At 41.0% G+C, this 17,337-nt stretch overlaps 3 protein-coding genes across 9 annotated transcripts; 2 read left to right on the forward strand and 1 right to left on the reverse strand.

Moving 5' to 3' along the window:
- The first annotated feature begins 429 nt into the window (after positions 1–429).
- gtsf1 (gametocyte specific factor 1) lies at positions 430–4,562 on the forward strand. Its single transcript, XM_077598617.1, has 6 exons — positions 430–489; positions 3,205–3,376; positions 3,458–3,564; positions 3,785–3,911; positions 3,976–4,062; positions 4,427–4,562. The coding sequence occupies exons 2-6, from the start codon at positions 3,295–3,297 to the stop codon at positions 4,492–4,494; spliced, it is 471 nt and encodes a 156-aa protein (XP_077454743.1). The 5' UTR covers positions 430–489; positions 3,205–3,294; the 3' UTR covers positions 4,495–4,562.
- LOC144073054 (protein phosphatase 1 regulatory subunit 3A) lies at positions 3,647–10,208 on the reverse strand. Of its 5 annotated transcripts, none has more exons than XM_077598611.1 (2): positions 5,616–10,208; positions 3,647–4,068 (listed from the first exon to the last, which is right to left on the reverse strand). In XM_077598611.1, exon 1 carries the CDS (start codon positions 8,549–8,551, stop codon positions 7,685–7,687), a length of 867 nt encoding a protein of 288 aa, XP_077454737.1. In that variant the 5' UTR covers positions 8,552–10,208; the 3' UTR covers positions 3,647–4,068; positions 5,616–7,684. The 5 variants fall into 5 exon arrangements, with proteins under 5 accessions (XP_077454737.1, XP_077454704.1, XP_077454729.1 ...); XM_077598578.1 differs by having other exon boundaries at positions 5,253–10,208; XM_077598603.1 differs by lacking the exon at positions 3,647–4,068 and having other exon boundaries at positions 5,064–5,795; positions 6,380–10,208.
- tspy (testis specific protein Y-linked) lies at positions 9,368–16,442 on the forward strand. 3 transcript variants are annotated; one of them, XM_077598565.1, is made up of 9 exons: positions 10,343–10,490; positions 10,559–10,702; positions 10,818–10,895; positions 11,675–11,786; positions 11,920–12,074; positions 12,334–12,410; positions 13,695–13,879; positions 14,072–14,122; positions 14,200–16,442. In XM_077598565.1, the coding sequence occupies exons 1-9, from the start codon at positions 10,482–10,484 to the stop codon at positions 14,235–14,237; spliced, it is 849 nt and encodes a 282-aa protein (XP_077454691.1). In that variant the 5' UTR covers positions 10,343–10,481; the 3' UTR covers positions 14,238–16,442. The 3 variants fall into 3 exon arrangements, 2 of the variants coding, with proteins under 2 accessions (XP_077454679.1, XP_077454691.1); XR_013299994.1 differs by having other exon boundaries at positions 9,368–10,702; positions 14,055–14,122; XM_077598553.1 differs by having other exon boundaries at positions 9,368–10,702.
- Positions 16,443–17,337: the final 895 nt, after the last annotated feature.

Raw genomic sequence — 17,337 nt, forward strand, 5'->3', positions numbered from 1 at the left:
AAATAGTAATCCTTAGTAAAGCTCCACCTGGAAACGTGTATAATTTCACATAATTGGTGCAAAATGTATAACAAATATGTTAACGAATGGTCTTTTGCTTTGCAAATAATGTGTAATGACAGTCATGGACTACAATCAGACATTTTTCGCAGAAAGTTGTCATTCACCCATCAGAATACGTATATATTATTTAGATTTGAACTAAACAGGCCCATTTTGGACATGATACTGGGAAAAATGAAAATAAAATGGAGATAGTGGAAGAATAGAAAATGTTTTCAAAGTTTACATTGCTATTTAACATATAGTTGAAAATGTATCCCATTCTTTTTATGGGGAAGGGCCATTATAATAATTTAGTCGGCAAACTTTTGCACTCCACACCTATAAGTGGCAGTAATGCGCCTCAACGGTTCTTACCAATTGCCTTAAAATTAGAGTTAATTGCACATTTCAAATTTGAAAATCGGCAGCCCAGACTTTCTTACGGTAAGTTTAGCTATATACAGAATTGTGACCAATATAACCCTTTGTTGTTGACCAAAAGGTTAACAAGCAGTTAAAAAAGACGTAAGAAGCAATAATTCTCTCGGGGACAAAGTTGCGTTTTATTAATTTGAAAATGTAGTGCAATTGTGCTTTCGCCCAATACATATGTGATGATTCTTTTTTTTTTTATCCCTTTGATTGCTTTACAAAAATGCCAAAACTTCTGCTAGAGGGTCGAATTTGATTGTGATTTAACTTCAACTCAGCCTGAAAATACTAAACCTTTGCAGAATAGTTTTTAATGTTTAAGACTGGATGCGGCCCGGCGGCGCGAGTGGTTAGCGGAGGGTTGGGCAATATTTTCAATTAAAAAACTGCATCCGTTAACAGTACATATGAAACATAAACAGAAAAAAAGGACTAAAGTATGAATATACTCATCACTCATCTGGGATTTATGGGGTGCTTTCTTGGTTTTCATCAGACTAAAGGTCTGTTCACACACATATGTAGAGCCAAATAACACCAGAATCCTCTGTGCCATCTTCTGGATGTTTGGAAATTTGGCTGCACTTAATGAAGCCAAAAACTCAGAGACTTTCAGGGAGTTGAACTTGTCACATTGGAGATCAATCAGTTCCAACTGCAACTCCCGTGGAACCGTTTCCGGGTCTTGTGAGAAAGGACATGACACCAGCTGTCAATTTTTCCAAAATCACAAAACCGACGGCAGAATTGCTCATGCAGGTCATCCAATGATTTCCTGTATTTTGACCGCATAAAAAAAAAAAATTAATAATAATAATTTGGACAACATCGGCGGGCTGGATTAAAAGGCCTAACGGGCCGTAGTTTGCCCATGTCTGGGTTAGCGGGTCGGCCGCACAGTGGGGGCCTGGGTTCAAATCTGTGTGGAGTTTGCATGTTTTCCCCAGGCCTGCGTGGGTTTCTCCGGATACTCCGGTTTCCTCCCGCATTCCAAAGACATGCATAGTAGGCTGATTGGACACTCTAAATTGCCACTAGGTATGAGTGTGAGCGTGAATGGTTGTTTGTCTCCTTGTGCCCTGCGATTGGCTAGACACCAATTCAAGATGTCCCCTGCCTCTGGCCCTAAGTCAGCAGGGATAGGCTCCAGCACCCCCCGCGACCCTAGTGAGGATAAAGCTGTTCAGAAAATGAGATGAGAAGCTGCTTCTGATTCACAATTTTCACCTGCATATTCACGGTTTTAATAGGGATTACAAATGTGTTACTTTGAAGGGAAAATCTTAAGAAGAATCATCGCACGCCGTATTTCTAGATACTGTATGAATCAAAAGCACATGATTAGTGTCAATATAATAAGGAATTAATTAATCCAGTAATTGTTGTTTTCTTACTGCAAAACAGAAAATAACCAACAAATAGTAAATGTTACTTTGCCGATATCTATGAAAAAGAGTATATCAAGTCTTGTGCGCATGTAAGCCGTACCCTGATTCAGTCATCTTACTTTTTAGTTACAAATATGGCTTAAATGCGAGAAAATACGGTACATTTTAAGAGTTTCCTTACTTCAAAATTTGACGTTCAAACACCACTTTTTTTTTTCTCCTAATGGCTTGACGGTTGACTCTCATCCAGCCATATTTGATGCCCCTAAGTCAACTTGAGCCGTCATTTTGTCGAACGAAAAGAAGAAAAAAACAGAACAAAAACAGAAATGTCACTACTCATAATTGGTCTACGTCTGACCTTGACTATTGTGGGTGCAGTAAAAGCAAAAAAGCAAATTAGAGGGAGATCCCAATTAATTCTGAAAGGTAACGAAAAGCATATTCCAGGCTCCAGTGCATTTCTCTTCATCCAAAAACTAGCATTTCACCATTTACATTTGTTGTGGTTAAAAAAAATCCACTGATGACACGCTTTAACAGTCTGCTCACTCATACAAATGATTAATTTTGACTTAGACTGAATAGTCCCTTCAAGAACACTACTATAAAATAAGTTAATAAATATACCGTATTTTCACGACTATAAGGCGCACATAAAAGTCTAAAATTTTCTCCAAAATAGACAGGGCGCCTTATAATCCAGAGCGCTTTATATATGGACCAATACTAAAATTGTTATCACGATAAAATCAAATAAATCAGTCGATAGGACAACTACGGCGAGCAGCCCCCGACTCTACTATTTCCCGTAGATAAAGTACTGTGCAGTGACTGCTGGGATATCGAGTTCTTAATACACCCAGTTCTTCAATACACCCAGTATGATCATTTCGGCTGTATTTACAAAAGAAATCCTGCCGCTAGATGTTGGCGTCAACGGAGCATTCAAAGGTAGACTGCGAACTATATATATTATATATATATTAACTCGGAGCTTGCCGTCATTCCCGGAGGCTTGAGAACTACAAACGCTGGACCCGGCGTTTTGGAAGACTCATTTGGGCAATTGTTTAATTCGGACATGATGACGTGATTAAGTTGTAAAATGTCTAAATAAAGTACAACCGAACTCAGTTTTGCTTCCGTTGCCTTTTTAAAAACGTGTTTTTAGCGTGTGGGTGTAGCGTGCAAGAACTATATTTCCCAGCAGTCACTGCGCACCGGAACCCGGAAATAGGCTGCTTCCGGTAGCCAGCGCTATTGCGTTTCGATGTTCGTCCATATATAATATATATGCGTCTAAAAACGGTGCGTGTTTTGTGTGTTTAAAATACAGAAATAGCACTCGTTACTGACACTGCGGCTAAAAATACGACACGCTGACTAGTCGTGAAAATACGGTAAGCTGTGTGATTAAAAGGCAGAGATGACATCAATCAAGTTTGGGAGCAGCATTGAAGCTTCTCGTCTGGCCCGTGCTAATGTCATAACATTAGATGAAGAACTCGGTAAGCTAACACAGTGAAACATTGACATTGTCCTTTTAAAGCAAACAGTGATGTAATATTCTTTATTGTCTCATTGTTAAGTGGACCATGATGACATAAACCCAGACAGGCTTGTCCAGTGTCCATTCGACAAGAGCCACCAGATCAGAGTTGGTCGCCTCTGTTACCACATTATAAAATGCAAAAAGGTGAGTTCTCTTTTCATTATTATTTTTTAACAAATGAACATTTTGTATTATTTTAGAAAAATTAACCTCCTAAGACCCACACTCTTGCAAGCCATATATTTTTATTTTCTCGTTGATATTTCGACTAATTGATCTCACTTTTGTACCGGAAAATTTTCATTTTTCTTGTGATGTATGATGCTGCGGTGCCATTCACCTGAATCATTTGTTAACGGTGCAGAATCATCCCCAACTTGCCAAGCAATTGAAAACCTGCCCTTTCAATGCCTGCCACCTGATGCCGAAGCATGAGCTGGCCGAACACATTAAAACTTGTCCCAACAGGACTGCACAGATCACCAATGAGGGTAAGACGGCAGTTTTGTCCATCTTGACCTGTCAATCTTGAATTAACGGCTGGTCTGTCGGCAGATGAAGGTGAGAAAGGGAGAAAATGGGAGGTTCCGGCCAGGTCTCATGCTCGGATCACCCCAGACCCCAGTGAAGACTGGGAAAAGGGTAAGACTGAAAATAACAGGTGCACATTATGATATGGGAGATTTTGATTTGCGCTAGGCCATTAGCTTCAGAAATGATTGATCCATATGCAAGTTTTAAAGTAACCAGCATCTCCTTCTATAATAGTCCATGCATAGCTTTGGCTTTTTCTACATTGTCTGCTATTAAAATCAATATTTTTAATTCATTGGCTGCCTTGGTGAGTAAACATGTTTTTAGTACTATTATACTATATATACTCTAGTACTATAGTAGTATTGAAAGAGATAGACTACAATCCTTTGAACTAGAAGAGGCTGACAGGAAATGGATTGAACGCCCATCTCCTTCAAAGGCAATGACTTTGTTGTTGTTTGTTATGCAGAAGTCGAGGAGACAGTCGTTCCTTTTATTTGGGGTAAAGAACCAATTGCTTGCAAGCAACCAAAGTAAGTGACTGGCATTGCCAGTTTTGGCTTATGTTTACAATTTCTTGAAAAAAATAAATATATTTTCTGATCGATGTATTTGTTTTCTTACTCTAACACAGATTTCAGGCCATAAGCAGTGTTTGCTCAAACCTCCATAAGCCCACCCCATGGTAGAATTTCAATTAAAAAAAAAATATTTGGTGCCTGATTTTCTCAGGATTGGTTTAAAATTGTTAGATTTTGTTGTTGTTTAAATACGATTATTGTTAGCGTAGTATTTTTTTCAATGTCGTCATACGCAGCTGGGTATGATGACAATTAGGCTTTTGTCTAGTCAATGATGATGACAAGCCTAAGTCTGATTTTATTTTATTTGTTTTTTATTTATTTTTCCATTTTCTTTAGTCTGATGTTGAGATAATTCATGAATGATATTTATTTGGTGACCTGTCATTGGCTTTGTATCATAATAGTCAAGGTCCACTAATCGAACATGGCAAAAAAAAAACTTTCTCGTGGGGGCAGTAAAATGACAATACAACTAGGATTTTCTCTAACCAATATGTCAACACATTCACTATAAACATGAAGGAACAATGGAATTTGCTGTTTATTTTGTCAGGGTGTCCCGGGCTCCGGGCAAGCACAATTTGGGTACAAAGAATAAAAACCAGAGGCCATGAAAGACAGAGCACACCCCGTTTACACGATTGAACAATATTCAGAAATAAATTGAAGTGTCGTACCATGCAGAAAAGTCGAAATTTTGAGATTGCAAACCTTTGTAAGACATGGGTTAAGTAGGGCAGAAATCATGTAGTCTGTGCTAGGCATTTGTGCTCAACAGTTGTTAAACAAAAAAAGACAACAGGATTGTGTGGGGTTCACCTGAAAATGACAATAACAGAATTATTAGTTTGTTGTTCAGCAGGTGTTGATTGACGGTGACAAAGGCAAGGAGAACACACTTTTGCACAACATGAAATGTAATCCCTTTCAGAACCGTGGCTTGAGTTAGTTGGATGCAAAATCAGTAAAAAAAAAAAAAAAACTACCTGTGCTGAATGATCATTGAAATAAAGCTTCTACTGAACACTTAAATGCAACAAAATCTGAACTGACTGTGGTGCACAATTTTCCCACCTAAGGCAGAACGACGGTAATTCTCTCAGTTAAGGATTTCTTGCTGTAACTGCAAAATCGGCACCTTCCCATCCAGTTCTTCCAACATTGTTTTTCCGTCCTTGTCAATGTGTGGCTGTGTAATGACTGAGCAAGGGTCTTCATGACCCTCACTTTCTGACCTGCAGGTCTCGGTTGCATCTGCTTAAAGGGAAGAAAAAAAGATATTAAAAAAATTAGACAAAGAAGGTAGCTGCTCCCTTCTCAAATTATTTTGTGTATAGATTTCACACCCAAACAATTAATAGCATAAAAATGTAAAGAGAACACTTTTCCAAACATTCAATCTATCAAAGAAAAATATTCAAATCAGGCAGCATGGTGGTAGACTGGTTAGCACATTTGCCTCACAGTTCTGCGATCAAAGTTTCAACTCTGATGTTCAGCTTTCGTCTGTGTAGTTTGGCTGTACTCCCTCTGCCTACTAATTCGATTTCATACCACATCACAAAAACATGCTCGATAGGCTGATTGGACACCCAACATTCTCCATAGGTGGGATTGTGACTGTTGAGCGTTGTGCCTTGCAAATTCAGCAAGCACCAGTTCAGGGTGTAACCCACCTCAAACCTGTAGTTGGCTTGGATAGCCCTGAACATCCTTACAACCCATGTGAAAATTAATGGTATAGATGATGAATGAAATATTCAGTGGAACAGACTGCAAGGCAGAAATAGCATGCATGGCAGAGTTCCAAAAACTGTAAATATCATTGGCAGTTCTACCTTCAACTGTGTCCAATGTGTCGATGCATGGTCTGCAAGAAAAAACAGAAATCAGATAAATGGAGAAAGAAGTACTTAAAGTTTATACGTGTGGCTTTTTTTCCCCTTCTGCTTTGTGTAAAGACAAAAAAAAACAAGTATGTTTTGCGGACTGAAGCTTGGGGAACTTTTAGTGATGTAAGATTAAAGACTTTTCCCTTTGGTATGATTCTCTCTATACTTTCCGCGAGCAGTATGTTCTCCATGTTGTCCTCAAATTGATATAGTTGAAAGACAGCTGGCAAGTAGAAAAGGTCAGAGGTGAGATTTAGAAAAGGGGAATGCTGGGGCTGAAAATGACACTTGCCCTTTGCGTGTTCGGTCTGTCCTCTTCTCACTACTGGATGACCGACATTTTCAGGGGTGTGTTCTTTGGCTACACAACTTGACTAACCCCTGTGCACAGTGTGGACTCGATAGTGCATGCTGATTGGTCGCCGGTCAATCACCAACATACTATTTAAATCTCGTCACTTTTTTTTCATGGGAAGGCCTGAATGTTGTAGTCTGTTTTAAAGTGTAATGATAGATGTCCAACGTATTGTGAATCTGTTAATTTAATAAATTCAAACCAAGAATTGATTTTTTTTTGTTCATTTAACGTTTGGCTGGTAAATAGTTTAACATGTTGAATATGGAGAATATAGTATATCTTTTTTGTAGATCATTTAATGTTTTGCTAGAAAATAATTGCAAAGTTGATAAAACTATCAGGTTTATTGTCGCAAACCATCGAAGTCTTTCTGCATTAATGTTCATGTAATGTGAGCATTATTGTGAATCTCAATGACTGAATTTTGAGGTTGAGCTCCAGACCTTCTCCAGATGCTTGTGGACATAGAAAATGAGTAATGGTTATTCTATATTCATTTGTTGGTTTATAAAGGACTTTTCTTTTTAATGGCCTGGTTCCATGTTCGCAAATTTGAATAAATTGGAGGGTGATGAGATGCGTTTGAATCTCTTATTTTAGGATTTATTTTTGGGTAAGCCTGTTTTAACCAGCAATCAAAGTGAATACATACACTCTTCAAGATATGTTCACATGCTACAGTATACCACTTATAAGCAAGTAATTTGTTCCATCTAAAACTACAGTAACATGCACGAACTGCTTCTGACAGATTGTCGGTTCAGGAAATATTGTCAAGTTATCACTTGATTCCCCTGTTTGGCATCAACATGCTTCTTTCGGATTACTGAAATCTTACTTGTTTTCATTCTTCTTCAGAACTCATTTCTATTTACCTCGCCTACGTAGAAGTTTTACCTGTAGTCTTTGGGGGGTCTCATGATCCCTCTCACTTGCTGCCGTCCGTCGTCTGTCTCTTTCAATTCTTCTTCATAGGACAGAAGCAGAGACATGGCGTAGTTCATTTGCAAGTTATTGTCCCAGTGATCCCCCTCGGTGGTTTCGTAGCGGACGACAAATTCAATGCGAGAGCCGTGGGTGACGTACGGGGGGGCGAAGGACAGCTTGAAGGAGAACTTGTCTGTGTGTCCATCGTGGGATCCCGGGACGTACTCCGCGGGGTGGTCAAAGTACGTCTCCCAGTTGTCCATGGTGGAGCGGATGTAAACCGCTTTGTGGAAGGAGATGTTGAGCACCCGCACGAGACCGCTGAAGGCGAGAGGCTCTTGCTCCACAGGACCGACATGCTCCACGCAGACCTTCTGCGCGCTTACGGTCTCCAGAAGAGCGCCTTTGCCCGGGGGCGCAAAATCCGGGTGCACGTGGAAGACGGGCTTTGGCTCCGCTCGTCCGAACTTAGCCCGCTCTTCGTTCCATCTCGTCAGGTCGTCTTCGTCGTCTTCCGAGTCGAAGGCGACGAACTCGCGGACGTCCACCAGGTCTCCACCTGTCGTGTCGGCGAACGACACACGCTTCCCGGGGGACAGCGCCGCTTGGATGCGCATGTACTCGGCGGTCTCGTCGTGGATGGAGGCGCCTCGCTTTCTGGGCACTGGGGAGCATCTCGGGATCAGGCGCACGTTCTCGCTTCCCTCGTCATCTTCGTCATCGTCGTCGTCGTCGTCATCATCCGCCAAACGGGCATCTCCCTCCCCGGCTGACCTGCTGATCTTGATGGGCCTGAAAAGAGCCTCTTGGCTCGGTATGGTTAGGAAAGACATCCCTGCGGTGAGCGGATGAGACGAGAGGAGACGAGAACCCCCGAGAAGAACAAGCAGCACTGCCGGTGCATCGCGCTCCTGCAGTCATGCAATCTCTCCGGTTAACGCACGCCGTTAAATGTCACGCATGGGAAACTTGTCCTGCCAGCCCTTGTGATCGTGTATCCCACAGCTAAAACATCACTCTGCCCACTCTAAGATTAGCCCTGACCTACACTGATCTCCATGCTCCGAATGTGTCTTCTAGCTGGAATGACTCGCCCCTCCTCCTCTTCCTGGTTGCGTTTGGTTCAGACTGGACAGATGCCGATGGTTGAGATGTGATTTAATGGGATGCATTCCCGAATGGTATTAAATCAATTACCCCAAATATCATTGCAGCTCATTAAAATGGTGATGGTTTATGACACCTCAATAATATTTTCTGGTAAAACCGATGGTCTTTTTGCAGCTTGTTTGAATCGTTCAGGAAGGCAGATCGATTCCAAAAATTGGCATTTTTATTTTTTTAATGAGAAATATATATTTTAAAAGATTTAATTCAAATATAGCACGAACTATGATTTTTTTAGTCATGTTGGGCAGTCAGTAAACACAGACGCTGGTTTATTTGTATTGTGTTTTTGTTTTTATGTGTATTATTTTAGAAAAATATCATAGGATGATTAAAAAAAGAAAAAGAAAAAAAAAGAATCTCTTCAAATTGATTGGACAATTTGATCAACTCAGGCAATGAAACGGAAGTCTCCACTTCTATGCGGTCAGTACACACACCTTTGAATTTCATTGGTCGAAAGCTTTTAGCGCGCCGAGTCGTAGCCAATCAGCGCATTGTTTTTCCTACACGGCGATAACGCGCATAGTAAGAGAAAGGATTAAGCACACACAAAGTATCGCAAAAGACCACGCTTTGCTACTCCAAGATAAGAAGACGGCGCAGCTACGTTGGTTTTTGCCTCGTTAGGCCTTTTTGGCCCAAATGTGGCGCTGTGACTCCGAGAATACGCGTCATGGGTAACGTACGGTAGAGCTAACTAGCTTTAGCATTTTAGCGCCCCTCGCTGTCGTTTCCAGTAGGCCTCGATTGCATCCTATCTAGTCGTCATTGATGATGTTAAGTTACGTCAAGGGGCAAATCGCACAAGCAACCAAAGACGACGCTTATTCCCTCTGTTGATTCGGATGTGAATAGTTACGTCCGAAGAATTTCGGTCAATTTCAGCTCGCGGCTGGGCTACCTAGCTTGTTAGCTGCTCGGGCTAGCACGCCAGGATGAGTGACTTGACAGACTGCAAGAAGAGCGCGGATTCCGAATCGAGGAAACGGTGCGCGTCGCCGGACCGGGAGGCGGACGGATCTATCCCAAGGAAATCTTCGAAAGTGGACGAGACACCGGAACGATGCAAAAACGGCCAGAGCGCAGAAGCGGCTGAACAAGAGAGACATGACGATCTTGAAGAGGAAGCAGAAAGTTCCCCAGCGGCTCCTACTCCAAACGCCAACAAGTCGAGTTCTGCTGAAGCTGAGGACGCGCAGTTGTCCAGGGTGCCGACGGATTCCAAATCTGACGGGGACATGAGCGCAGGACCCGACGGGAGTCATCTTGTGGACAGGTCTCATTCTGACTCTGCGGCCATTGCGGCCGCCGAAGCCCTGGCCAGCCTCACGGCGGCAGAGGGCGAGGACAGCCGAGAGACGCCGTCCTCATCCGAAAGAGCGAGACAAATCAAGCGGGGGAGCAAATCCAAAGAGCGCGGGGACACCCAGGTCCTCCGAGCTCCTTCAAAAACACGGGCGGTCCCCGCAGACAGTTCCAACTTGGCGCAAGGCGCAGACAGAGAGGGCACGGCCAACCTAGGCCGAGGTGACGAATCCATGTCTGGGTCATCTTCCACTCCGAGCTCCTCTTGCCCGTCCGAGAACGAGGACAATGAGGACGGTGAGTGCGCCATTGTGTCTGTTAAGATGGCTCCCGAGATGAGACAGTCAGTGGCTCTCCTGGCGCAGGTACAGATGAGACTGGAAGCTCTCGAGAAGAAAAGCGCCTGGCTCCACCAGCGTTTGGAGCTGAAGATGGGCCGCATGCGGCGGCCGCACCTTGACCAACGTAGCTCCATCACTAAAAGCATCCCCGGGTTCTGGGTGACCGCCGTATCCTTTCACAGGCGACCTGCCCCGTCCGTCTTCTTTCCGGTTGTACCGTATACTTTGAGTGAATGATGCGAGTCAATGTGCTTATTCTTGGCCTTGACTCGGAGCTCCCCAGTTACTGAACCACCCGCACCTCTCTGCTCATATCGATGAGACTGATGAGGATGCGCTTAGCTACATGACTGATCTGGAGGTAGGAATAACACTTACAATATTTGGGGTCTATTTACAATGCTGTTTCTGAGCCCGGTTTTGGCATTAAAAGCTCTCACAGATTGCCCCTAAAAAAATACAAAAGTGTCCATGATTACGATTTCTATCTGATGGAAGAGTATATATGAATAGCACTAGTGTTACTGCTAGTGATTTTAGTGCAAATACAATTCGCAATTTTGTATCTTGCAATATATATATGGAGTGTTTCTGAAACATTTGACACAAACTACAACACCAAAAATTGTTGGATCTCCAAGTCCCTTTAAACTGAGCAAATTACTAAAAACTCAGTAGATTCATAGAACTGAATAGTGATTTAAAAAGGCAAAATAATTTTATGTTACCAGAAATGTTTTGTAGGAATAAAGTCTACATTTTACACCAAATTATTCAATTGACACACAAATGTATAATAATGTGAGAGAAAAACATTTTTTATGAACAAGTTGGGAAGCCATGGAAAAAATATATATTATCGTCAAAATATCAGATTTGAAACTGAAGACAAACTACTATATATATATTTCCCCAATATATTCTTGAATGTTAAAGTGTAAATTCTTGCATTAAAACTGTATTGACACAGTTTTAATTTGGATGTGTTTCAATTACACGTTAAATACAGCTTGACTACATGGGTGTTGTTGACTCATTCCAATACTGCATTCCTGATCAGCAACTATATTAGCATAAAAAAACTGAAGTGGGAGTAAATCTTTGACTTATAAATGTAACACTTAAATATTCCCTCAACAGATTGAGACCTTCAAGAATGAAAAAGTGGGTTTCCGGATCCGTTTCCATTTCCGACGAAATCCGTACTTCCAGAACAACAACATCATGAAGGAGCTGCACCTTGGACTGGGAGGTACAAATACATATGATGCTACCCTGGTTTTATTGGGCAAAATCAAACTTAATGGTTTGGGTTTTCTCTTTGCCACCCTTTTTTTTATATACTCTTAACATGTCCCACAAGAAAAATGTCTCTTCCTCTGCAGCGACACCCAGGTCTTTCTCCAATGCCATTCTATGGCATCGCGGTCACAATTTAACGGCTCACAGTGAACCCAGGAAGATGTCACGTGGTGTCTACCAGACGTTTTTCAGCTGGTTTGGTGACCACAGTGACCCGGGGAAAGATGATGTCGCGCAGGTACTGTTGAGAGCAAGTCACATCTCACGCACTTACTACTACTATACTATGACTCTTAGTTCTAATACATGCTCAGTCTCATTTGGTTGGACTCCAATTTTGAGGAGAAAAAAAACAAATGATATCCAATCGCAGTAACATTAATTTAAAAAAAACATCCTTGCATGTTAACTCTTCATTTTGCGCAATAAATTGATTGTGTTGGAATTTGTTTGCAATATTTTTTACATTTTTTCTTTATCTATTTGTGGTTATCTAGACACTGAAGGACGACCTGTACAGGGACCCTTTGAGATACTACCTCACGCCACTCTGGCAGCCAAGAGAGAACGGCAGGTAGCTCACCTTCCCAATGTTGTCTGTATCTAGGTGGGCTTTACGAGAGTCTTTTTTTGCCTGAGTTTGTGTGTAATTTCAATTCATGAATTAGATTTTTCTTCATACTGGCAGACAACTAGCCCAATGCTTCTCCCCATCCTTTAACATGTTACGAAGTAGTGTTAGTGTCTTTGCCCCACAATTTGAGTTTTTTACGATCAGATGGCTAAAATTACACATAATGCTTGGGTGGCATTTTAGGGCTTCATTAAAGTATCATCCTCCAGTGATTAGATTAGATAACTTTATTCATCCCGTATTCGGGAAATTTCATTGTCAGTAGCAAGAGGGTGAGAATGCAGACACAGGAAAATACATTCTAGACATAAATAGATAGGTAATAAATAAATACACAAATAAATACATAAATAAATATATTAACAAATAAGTAAATACGTAATAAATAAATATAATAAAGAATATAAATAAATAAAATATATATAAAAATTAAAAATAGATACAATAAAAAAATAAAAATAAAATGTCAGTCTTTTTACCTTGAAGTTATTGACAACTTTACTAAACGCATTGACTCGGGCTGTAACAAAGCAGGAGGGTCAACAAATCTCGTTGACAATAGCTTACTACCCAAATCGCTGATGCATTACTGCCGATCCCTTGCACTGTGCACTATTTATGGTATTTTATTCCTTGTAAAATGTGTTTCATTTAGTGTTTTCTAACCTTTTTTTTTCATCTAAAACATGCTTATTCTGTCACAAAATTTAAAACCATGGTAAAGTATCAGTAATATTTTGATAATTCAAAACAAAAGCAATAGGAAAACAGGAGTATACTGAGTTTTCTTGTAAATCAATTGGCTTCATTGTGACTGTCCATCCACAAGCAGCTTTCCCAAACTTTTTAGGCCACGCGTACCCTTTCCCCCTTGCTTGTGCAGATTTGAACAAAGGTTATACGCAAAACGGTTACGAATCAGACGTCATGTTTGTCTGTTGCAAGTTTTGACTTGTGGTGACCTCAGGCAGCAAATAACTCGTATGTTTTGTTTGGCATGTTTTTATTTGAAGTTGTATCCAATCCTGCAAAAAATAATAATAATAATAATAGGTATCCACGCACTGACCGTGAATTGAAACAACACCCATAACACAAACGACAGGCAGATACATAGGATTTTTGTGCCTTCTGCTATCGAGTAGATCAGTGCTGAAATGTTCTGTCCTTCAATATGCTTCACTGACTATCACTTCATCATCACGCTGTGCGCTTTCGCCCCAGTGACGGCGACGCCACCGCACCAGCTGACCGTGGCAACGGCAACGGAGACGACTGCGTAGTCATCTCCGACTCAGACGAGGAAACCGGCGAGGCCGAACGAGGCCAAAGTGGCGAAGAGGAAGAAGAGGAGGAAAAAGGAGAAGAGGAGGAGGAAGAAGAAGAGGAGGAGGGGGTCCCAAGTGCAGGTGGGTTACGCTTTAACTTATTTGCTGTCATTGACGGCGATAGGCGCCTATTCCATCTGGACTTGGAGGGAATATTCGTTTCCAGTTTCTCAGTTCAAACGGACATAATCGCACGTTTGCTGCCATTTTCTATGCTGTTATACCTCAGATTATTCATTTTTATTTTCCAAATAAGAACCCTGTTCTCCTTAGATGAAAGCCAGGAAGAAGGTGAAGGTGAAGGTGGAGAAATCGTGATTGACGGTGAGTCGAGCAATTGGGCGTCTCTAATCGTGGCTCGACTCCGCAAATACCTAATGGCGCTTTGTTTAACATGGCAGGGTCGGACGACAGCGACCAGAACGATGAGAACGCCTGAAGCAAGAAGTTAGGAAGGACAGTGGGCATGCCTGGGTATCTTCCTATTGTTAGTAACATTATGCACAAAATATCATATTTTTGTAAAATCAAAATATGGTCTAATTGTAGCTTTTTAAATCAGGGTTCACACAACAAAGCCAAGGCCAGGAGACTTGATTTTCTATGGTATATTCTTAAGCAGTATACTGTATACAAAACAAAATCCTTTTAGTCAACATTTAACGGCGGCCGACTTAGCCAACCAAACAAAAACATAGGATTGTTGTAGGCATTCCACGCCATTTTACCTTTGTCTGGTTTTACCATTCTATTCATTTACCATATTTTCTCGCATATTAGCCGCCTCCGCGTATAAGCCGCACCCTTAAAATTGTTGAATTTTACAATTTCTCTGGCATAAGACGCCCCCTGTTTCACAATTCGGGCTTCCATATTCATGGTTTTAATAAGTAGTATCATGTGTTACTTTGAAGGGAAAATCTTAAGAAAAATCATCGCACGTGGTATTTCTGAGATACTGTATAAATCGATTGCTGGATTGCACATTCCTAAAGGGTGTTTCCTGCACGTAGACAAATTCAAAAAGGAAGTCGCGTGAGCAGTACAACCAGGAAGTGTGTCCGTAGCGATGTAGTTTGTCATCCCTAGATGGTGGCGCCTTGAGCGAGCAATGTCAGGCAAGAGTGAGTTTTTTTTACACGTTTTATGCAAAATACGGTTTATTTTTTTCTTGAATTTCATTCATAGATGTCAAAATAAATTTGTCTTGCCTTATGGCGTTTCGTCCTTGTCACCTTGCAGTTTTGTGCATGTCAAGTCTAATTTATGCGCATATAAGCCGTACCCTCGATTCAGTCATCACTTTTTTTTTACGTCAAATACGGCATATATGCGAGAAAATACGATACATTGACCATGTGACCACATTTCAGGAGCACTTCGAACTGAACCAAAATGTCTCCTCAGGGATGGGCCCCACACTCGATTGTGCTATTTTGGGGCTGTGAAGAAGGAAATGTGTACTCTACTGTAGTAAAAAAAAAAGGCAAATATTGTTTAAATAAGAGTGATTGTGTTTCCGCCCTCTCGACCTGTTAATACAGCAAACACAATAGTTATTGTGTGCTTTTATCATTGGATTCCCCTTATTCTGCTCTTGCTGGAATTTTGTCATTTGATAGATTTCCATCCATCAACTTTAACAAACTGTGTACAGGTTTTCTTTATGAAATAGTCAACACACGATGGCACACACGTACAACAGGAAAGATGATTACATCCACATTTTGATGTTCTGACACGGTCATGTTGTGTAATCGGAGAACTTTTTAGTTTTATTCCATTTGTTTGGCTACAACAGAGGCTAGATGTGGATTATGTATTTGTTTATTTTCTGCCCGTGTGTGTGACGTCATCTTTCAGTGCATTTTAAAGTGGTGTCAAATTTGAATTGGAAATATTTCCTTGCACTGTTTTTGAGCGACGAAATGCAGATTTTATACAGTCACAAGGTTTTTCCAGCAAATTAGGGACTCCAGGAGCCTTCCCGCACATGGATACCAATGATTGAAGAGATTTGGTTGGCATTTACCTAATTTCTATATTCTGTTTGACTAAGCCAGAGTTTGTTAACTGTCATTTCTCAAGTAAAACACCATCTTGTGAATACAAGGTTTTCCAAAAAGACTGAGCTGGTTTTATAACACTTTGCCTCACCTATTAAGCGTCATTGTGGAATGGGCGAATATGCATTTGAAAAAAATGAAATTGATATGAGTGACATGGCTGCAGTTTTTATCTTTTTTTGTAGTGTCATTGATGTTTCCCATGAAGCTTTTACACTTTAAGCATTTGATCATTTTACCTGTTGAAAAGTAAATTATGGATGACATTGGTGGATCACGTCACCTGTTTACCTCAAGGCTCAAAACATCACTCAAACCTGGTACTGTCTTGTTTCTTTCTCATAAATGATTCGCTCAAACGACCATGTACGGGAAGCAATTCATCGTAGTCACATCACTATTTTGGGGTGCACTGTAATATGTTGGTTAATATTTAAATTCACGGCAAAATCTCCCCCCCCCCCTCCAATGTACCTTGTGTGCTTCTCTAGGAAATTATAGAACTTTGTTTTCTTACTTTTAGTTGGTAGAGGTGAGATGTCCACATTTGACCTAATAAAGTAGACCATTCTTTCACATTGATTTTTATTGTGTGCATTTCTTTACTTGAGATTCAAATGACCTTTGACCTGTTGGGAAATAGTTTAAGAATGGCCTTTTTTTCAATGTAATGGCTTCATTTTGATTGATGTGTAGATTAAAAAAAAATCTATATTTCTTCTGTAATGTGAAGAAACACCTTTAGTGTTGGAATTTGTGCCTGCCACAAGATGGCAGGGTGATGTAGTTTTCTGAACAGTTTCCTCTACGAGCAGACTTGATTCTAATTTCAATTTGGACGTTTGTGTACATAGTGCTGATCTCCTACTCTGATAAAGATGTTTTTCTTACCACTTGTGTACTTGAAAGAAAGCATTTTCCCCCTTATTTAACTTACCTGGCGTGCCCTTGAAGAGCGATCAAAAGCCACAGACTGACACTTGAATGGTTTTGACGGCACGCATGTGATTTTGCTTCCACTTTCAAGGTAGCACTGTAAATAGCTCCTGGCGGAGCATTTTTGGACAGGCCCAGACAAAGGAACGGCAGCAGTGTTGCAACAGTACACTTAAACCCTTGATTCTACTTTTAATGCACAGCTATAAATATTCCACCGGCAAAAACCTGTCCCGCTGGAGGCCCGACAGCACTCAGCACTATGGGGCCAAGGATGGAGACGTACTATTAATACTAATGTTTGAAACACATTACACTGTGTGAAATGATCCCCTGTGAAATAAGGAATTTTGCTTCCACTTTGATGACCACCATCACCACCACGCATTATCATAACTTGTTCATTGCCAGCTGTTTTCAAAGCAGAGTGCCACTTGCCAGCTCTTTCACTGCATTTGACTGATCTTCCAAGAACTACAAAATGTCATGTTTTGTGATAATAGAAACGTCAAACCCCACGGGGTCAAGAGTAGTCTT

Source organism: Stigmatopora argus, chromosome 1 (assembly GCF_051989625.1).
Source record: "Stigmatopora argus isolate UIUO_Sarg chromosome 1, RoL_Sarg_1.0, whole genome shotgun sequence".
Classification (NCBI taxonomy): domain Eukaryota; kingdom Metazoa; phylum Chordata; class Actinopteri; order Syngnathiformes; family Syngnathidae; genus Stigmatopora; species Stigmatopora argus.

What these genes read in the sequence shown, in the direction of transcription:
- gtsf1 (XM_077598617.1), top strand. Translation starts at nt 3,295, where the DNA reads ATGACATCAATCAAGTTTGGGAGCAGCATTGAAGCTTCTCGTCTGGCC. An exon ending in TGCACAGATCACCAATGAGG is followed by an intron (nt 3,912 to 3,975) that starts GTAAGACGGCAG and finishes GTCTGTCGGCAG; the next exon opens with ATGAAGGTGAGAAAGGGAGA. An exon ending in CAGTGAAGACTGGGAAAAGG is followed by an intron (nt 4,063 to 4,426) that starts GTAAGACTGAAA and finishes TTTGTTATGCAG; the next exon opens with AAGTCGAGGAGACAGTCGTT.
- tspy (XM_077598553.1), top strand. Translation starts at nt 9,824, where the DNA reads ATGAGTGACTTGACAGACTGCAAGAAGAGCGCGGATTCCGAATCGAGG. An exon ending in CCGGGTTCTGGGTGACCGCC is followed by an intron (nt 10,703 to 10,817) that starts GTATCCTTTCAC and finishes GGAGCTCCCCAG; the next exon opens with TTACTGAACCACCCGCACCT. An exon ending in TGGAGAAATCGTGATTGACG is followed by an intron (nt 14,123 to 14,199) that starts GTGAGTCGAGCA and finishes TTAACATGGCAG; the next exon opens with GGTCGGACGACAGCGACCAG.
- LOC144073054 (XM_077598611.1), bottom strand. Translation starts at nt 8,551, where the DNA reads ATGTCTTTCCTAACCATACCGAGCCAAGAGGCTCTTTTCAGGCCCATC.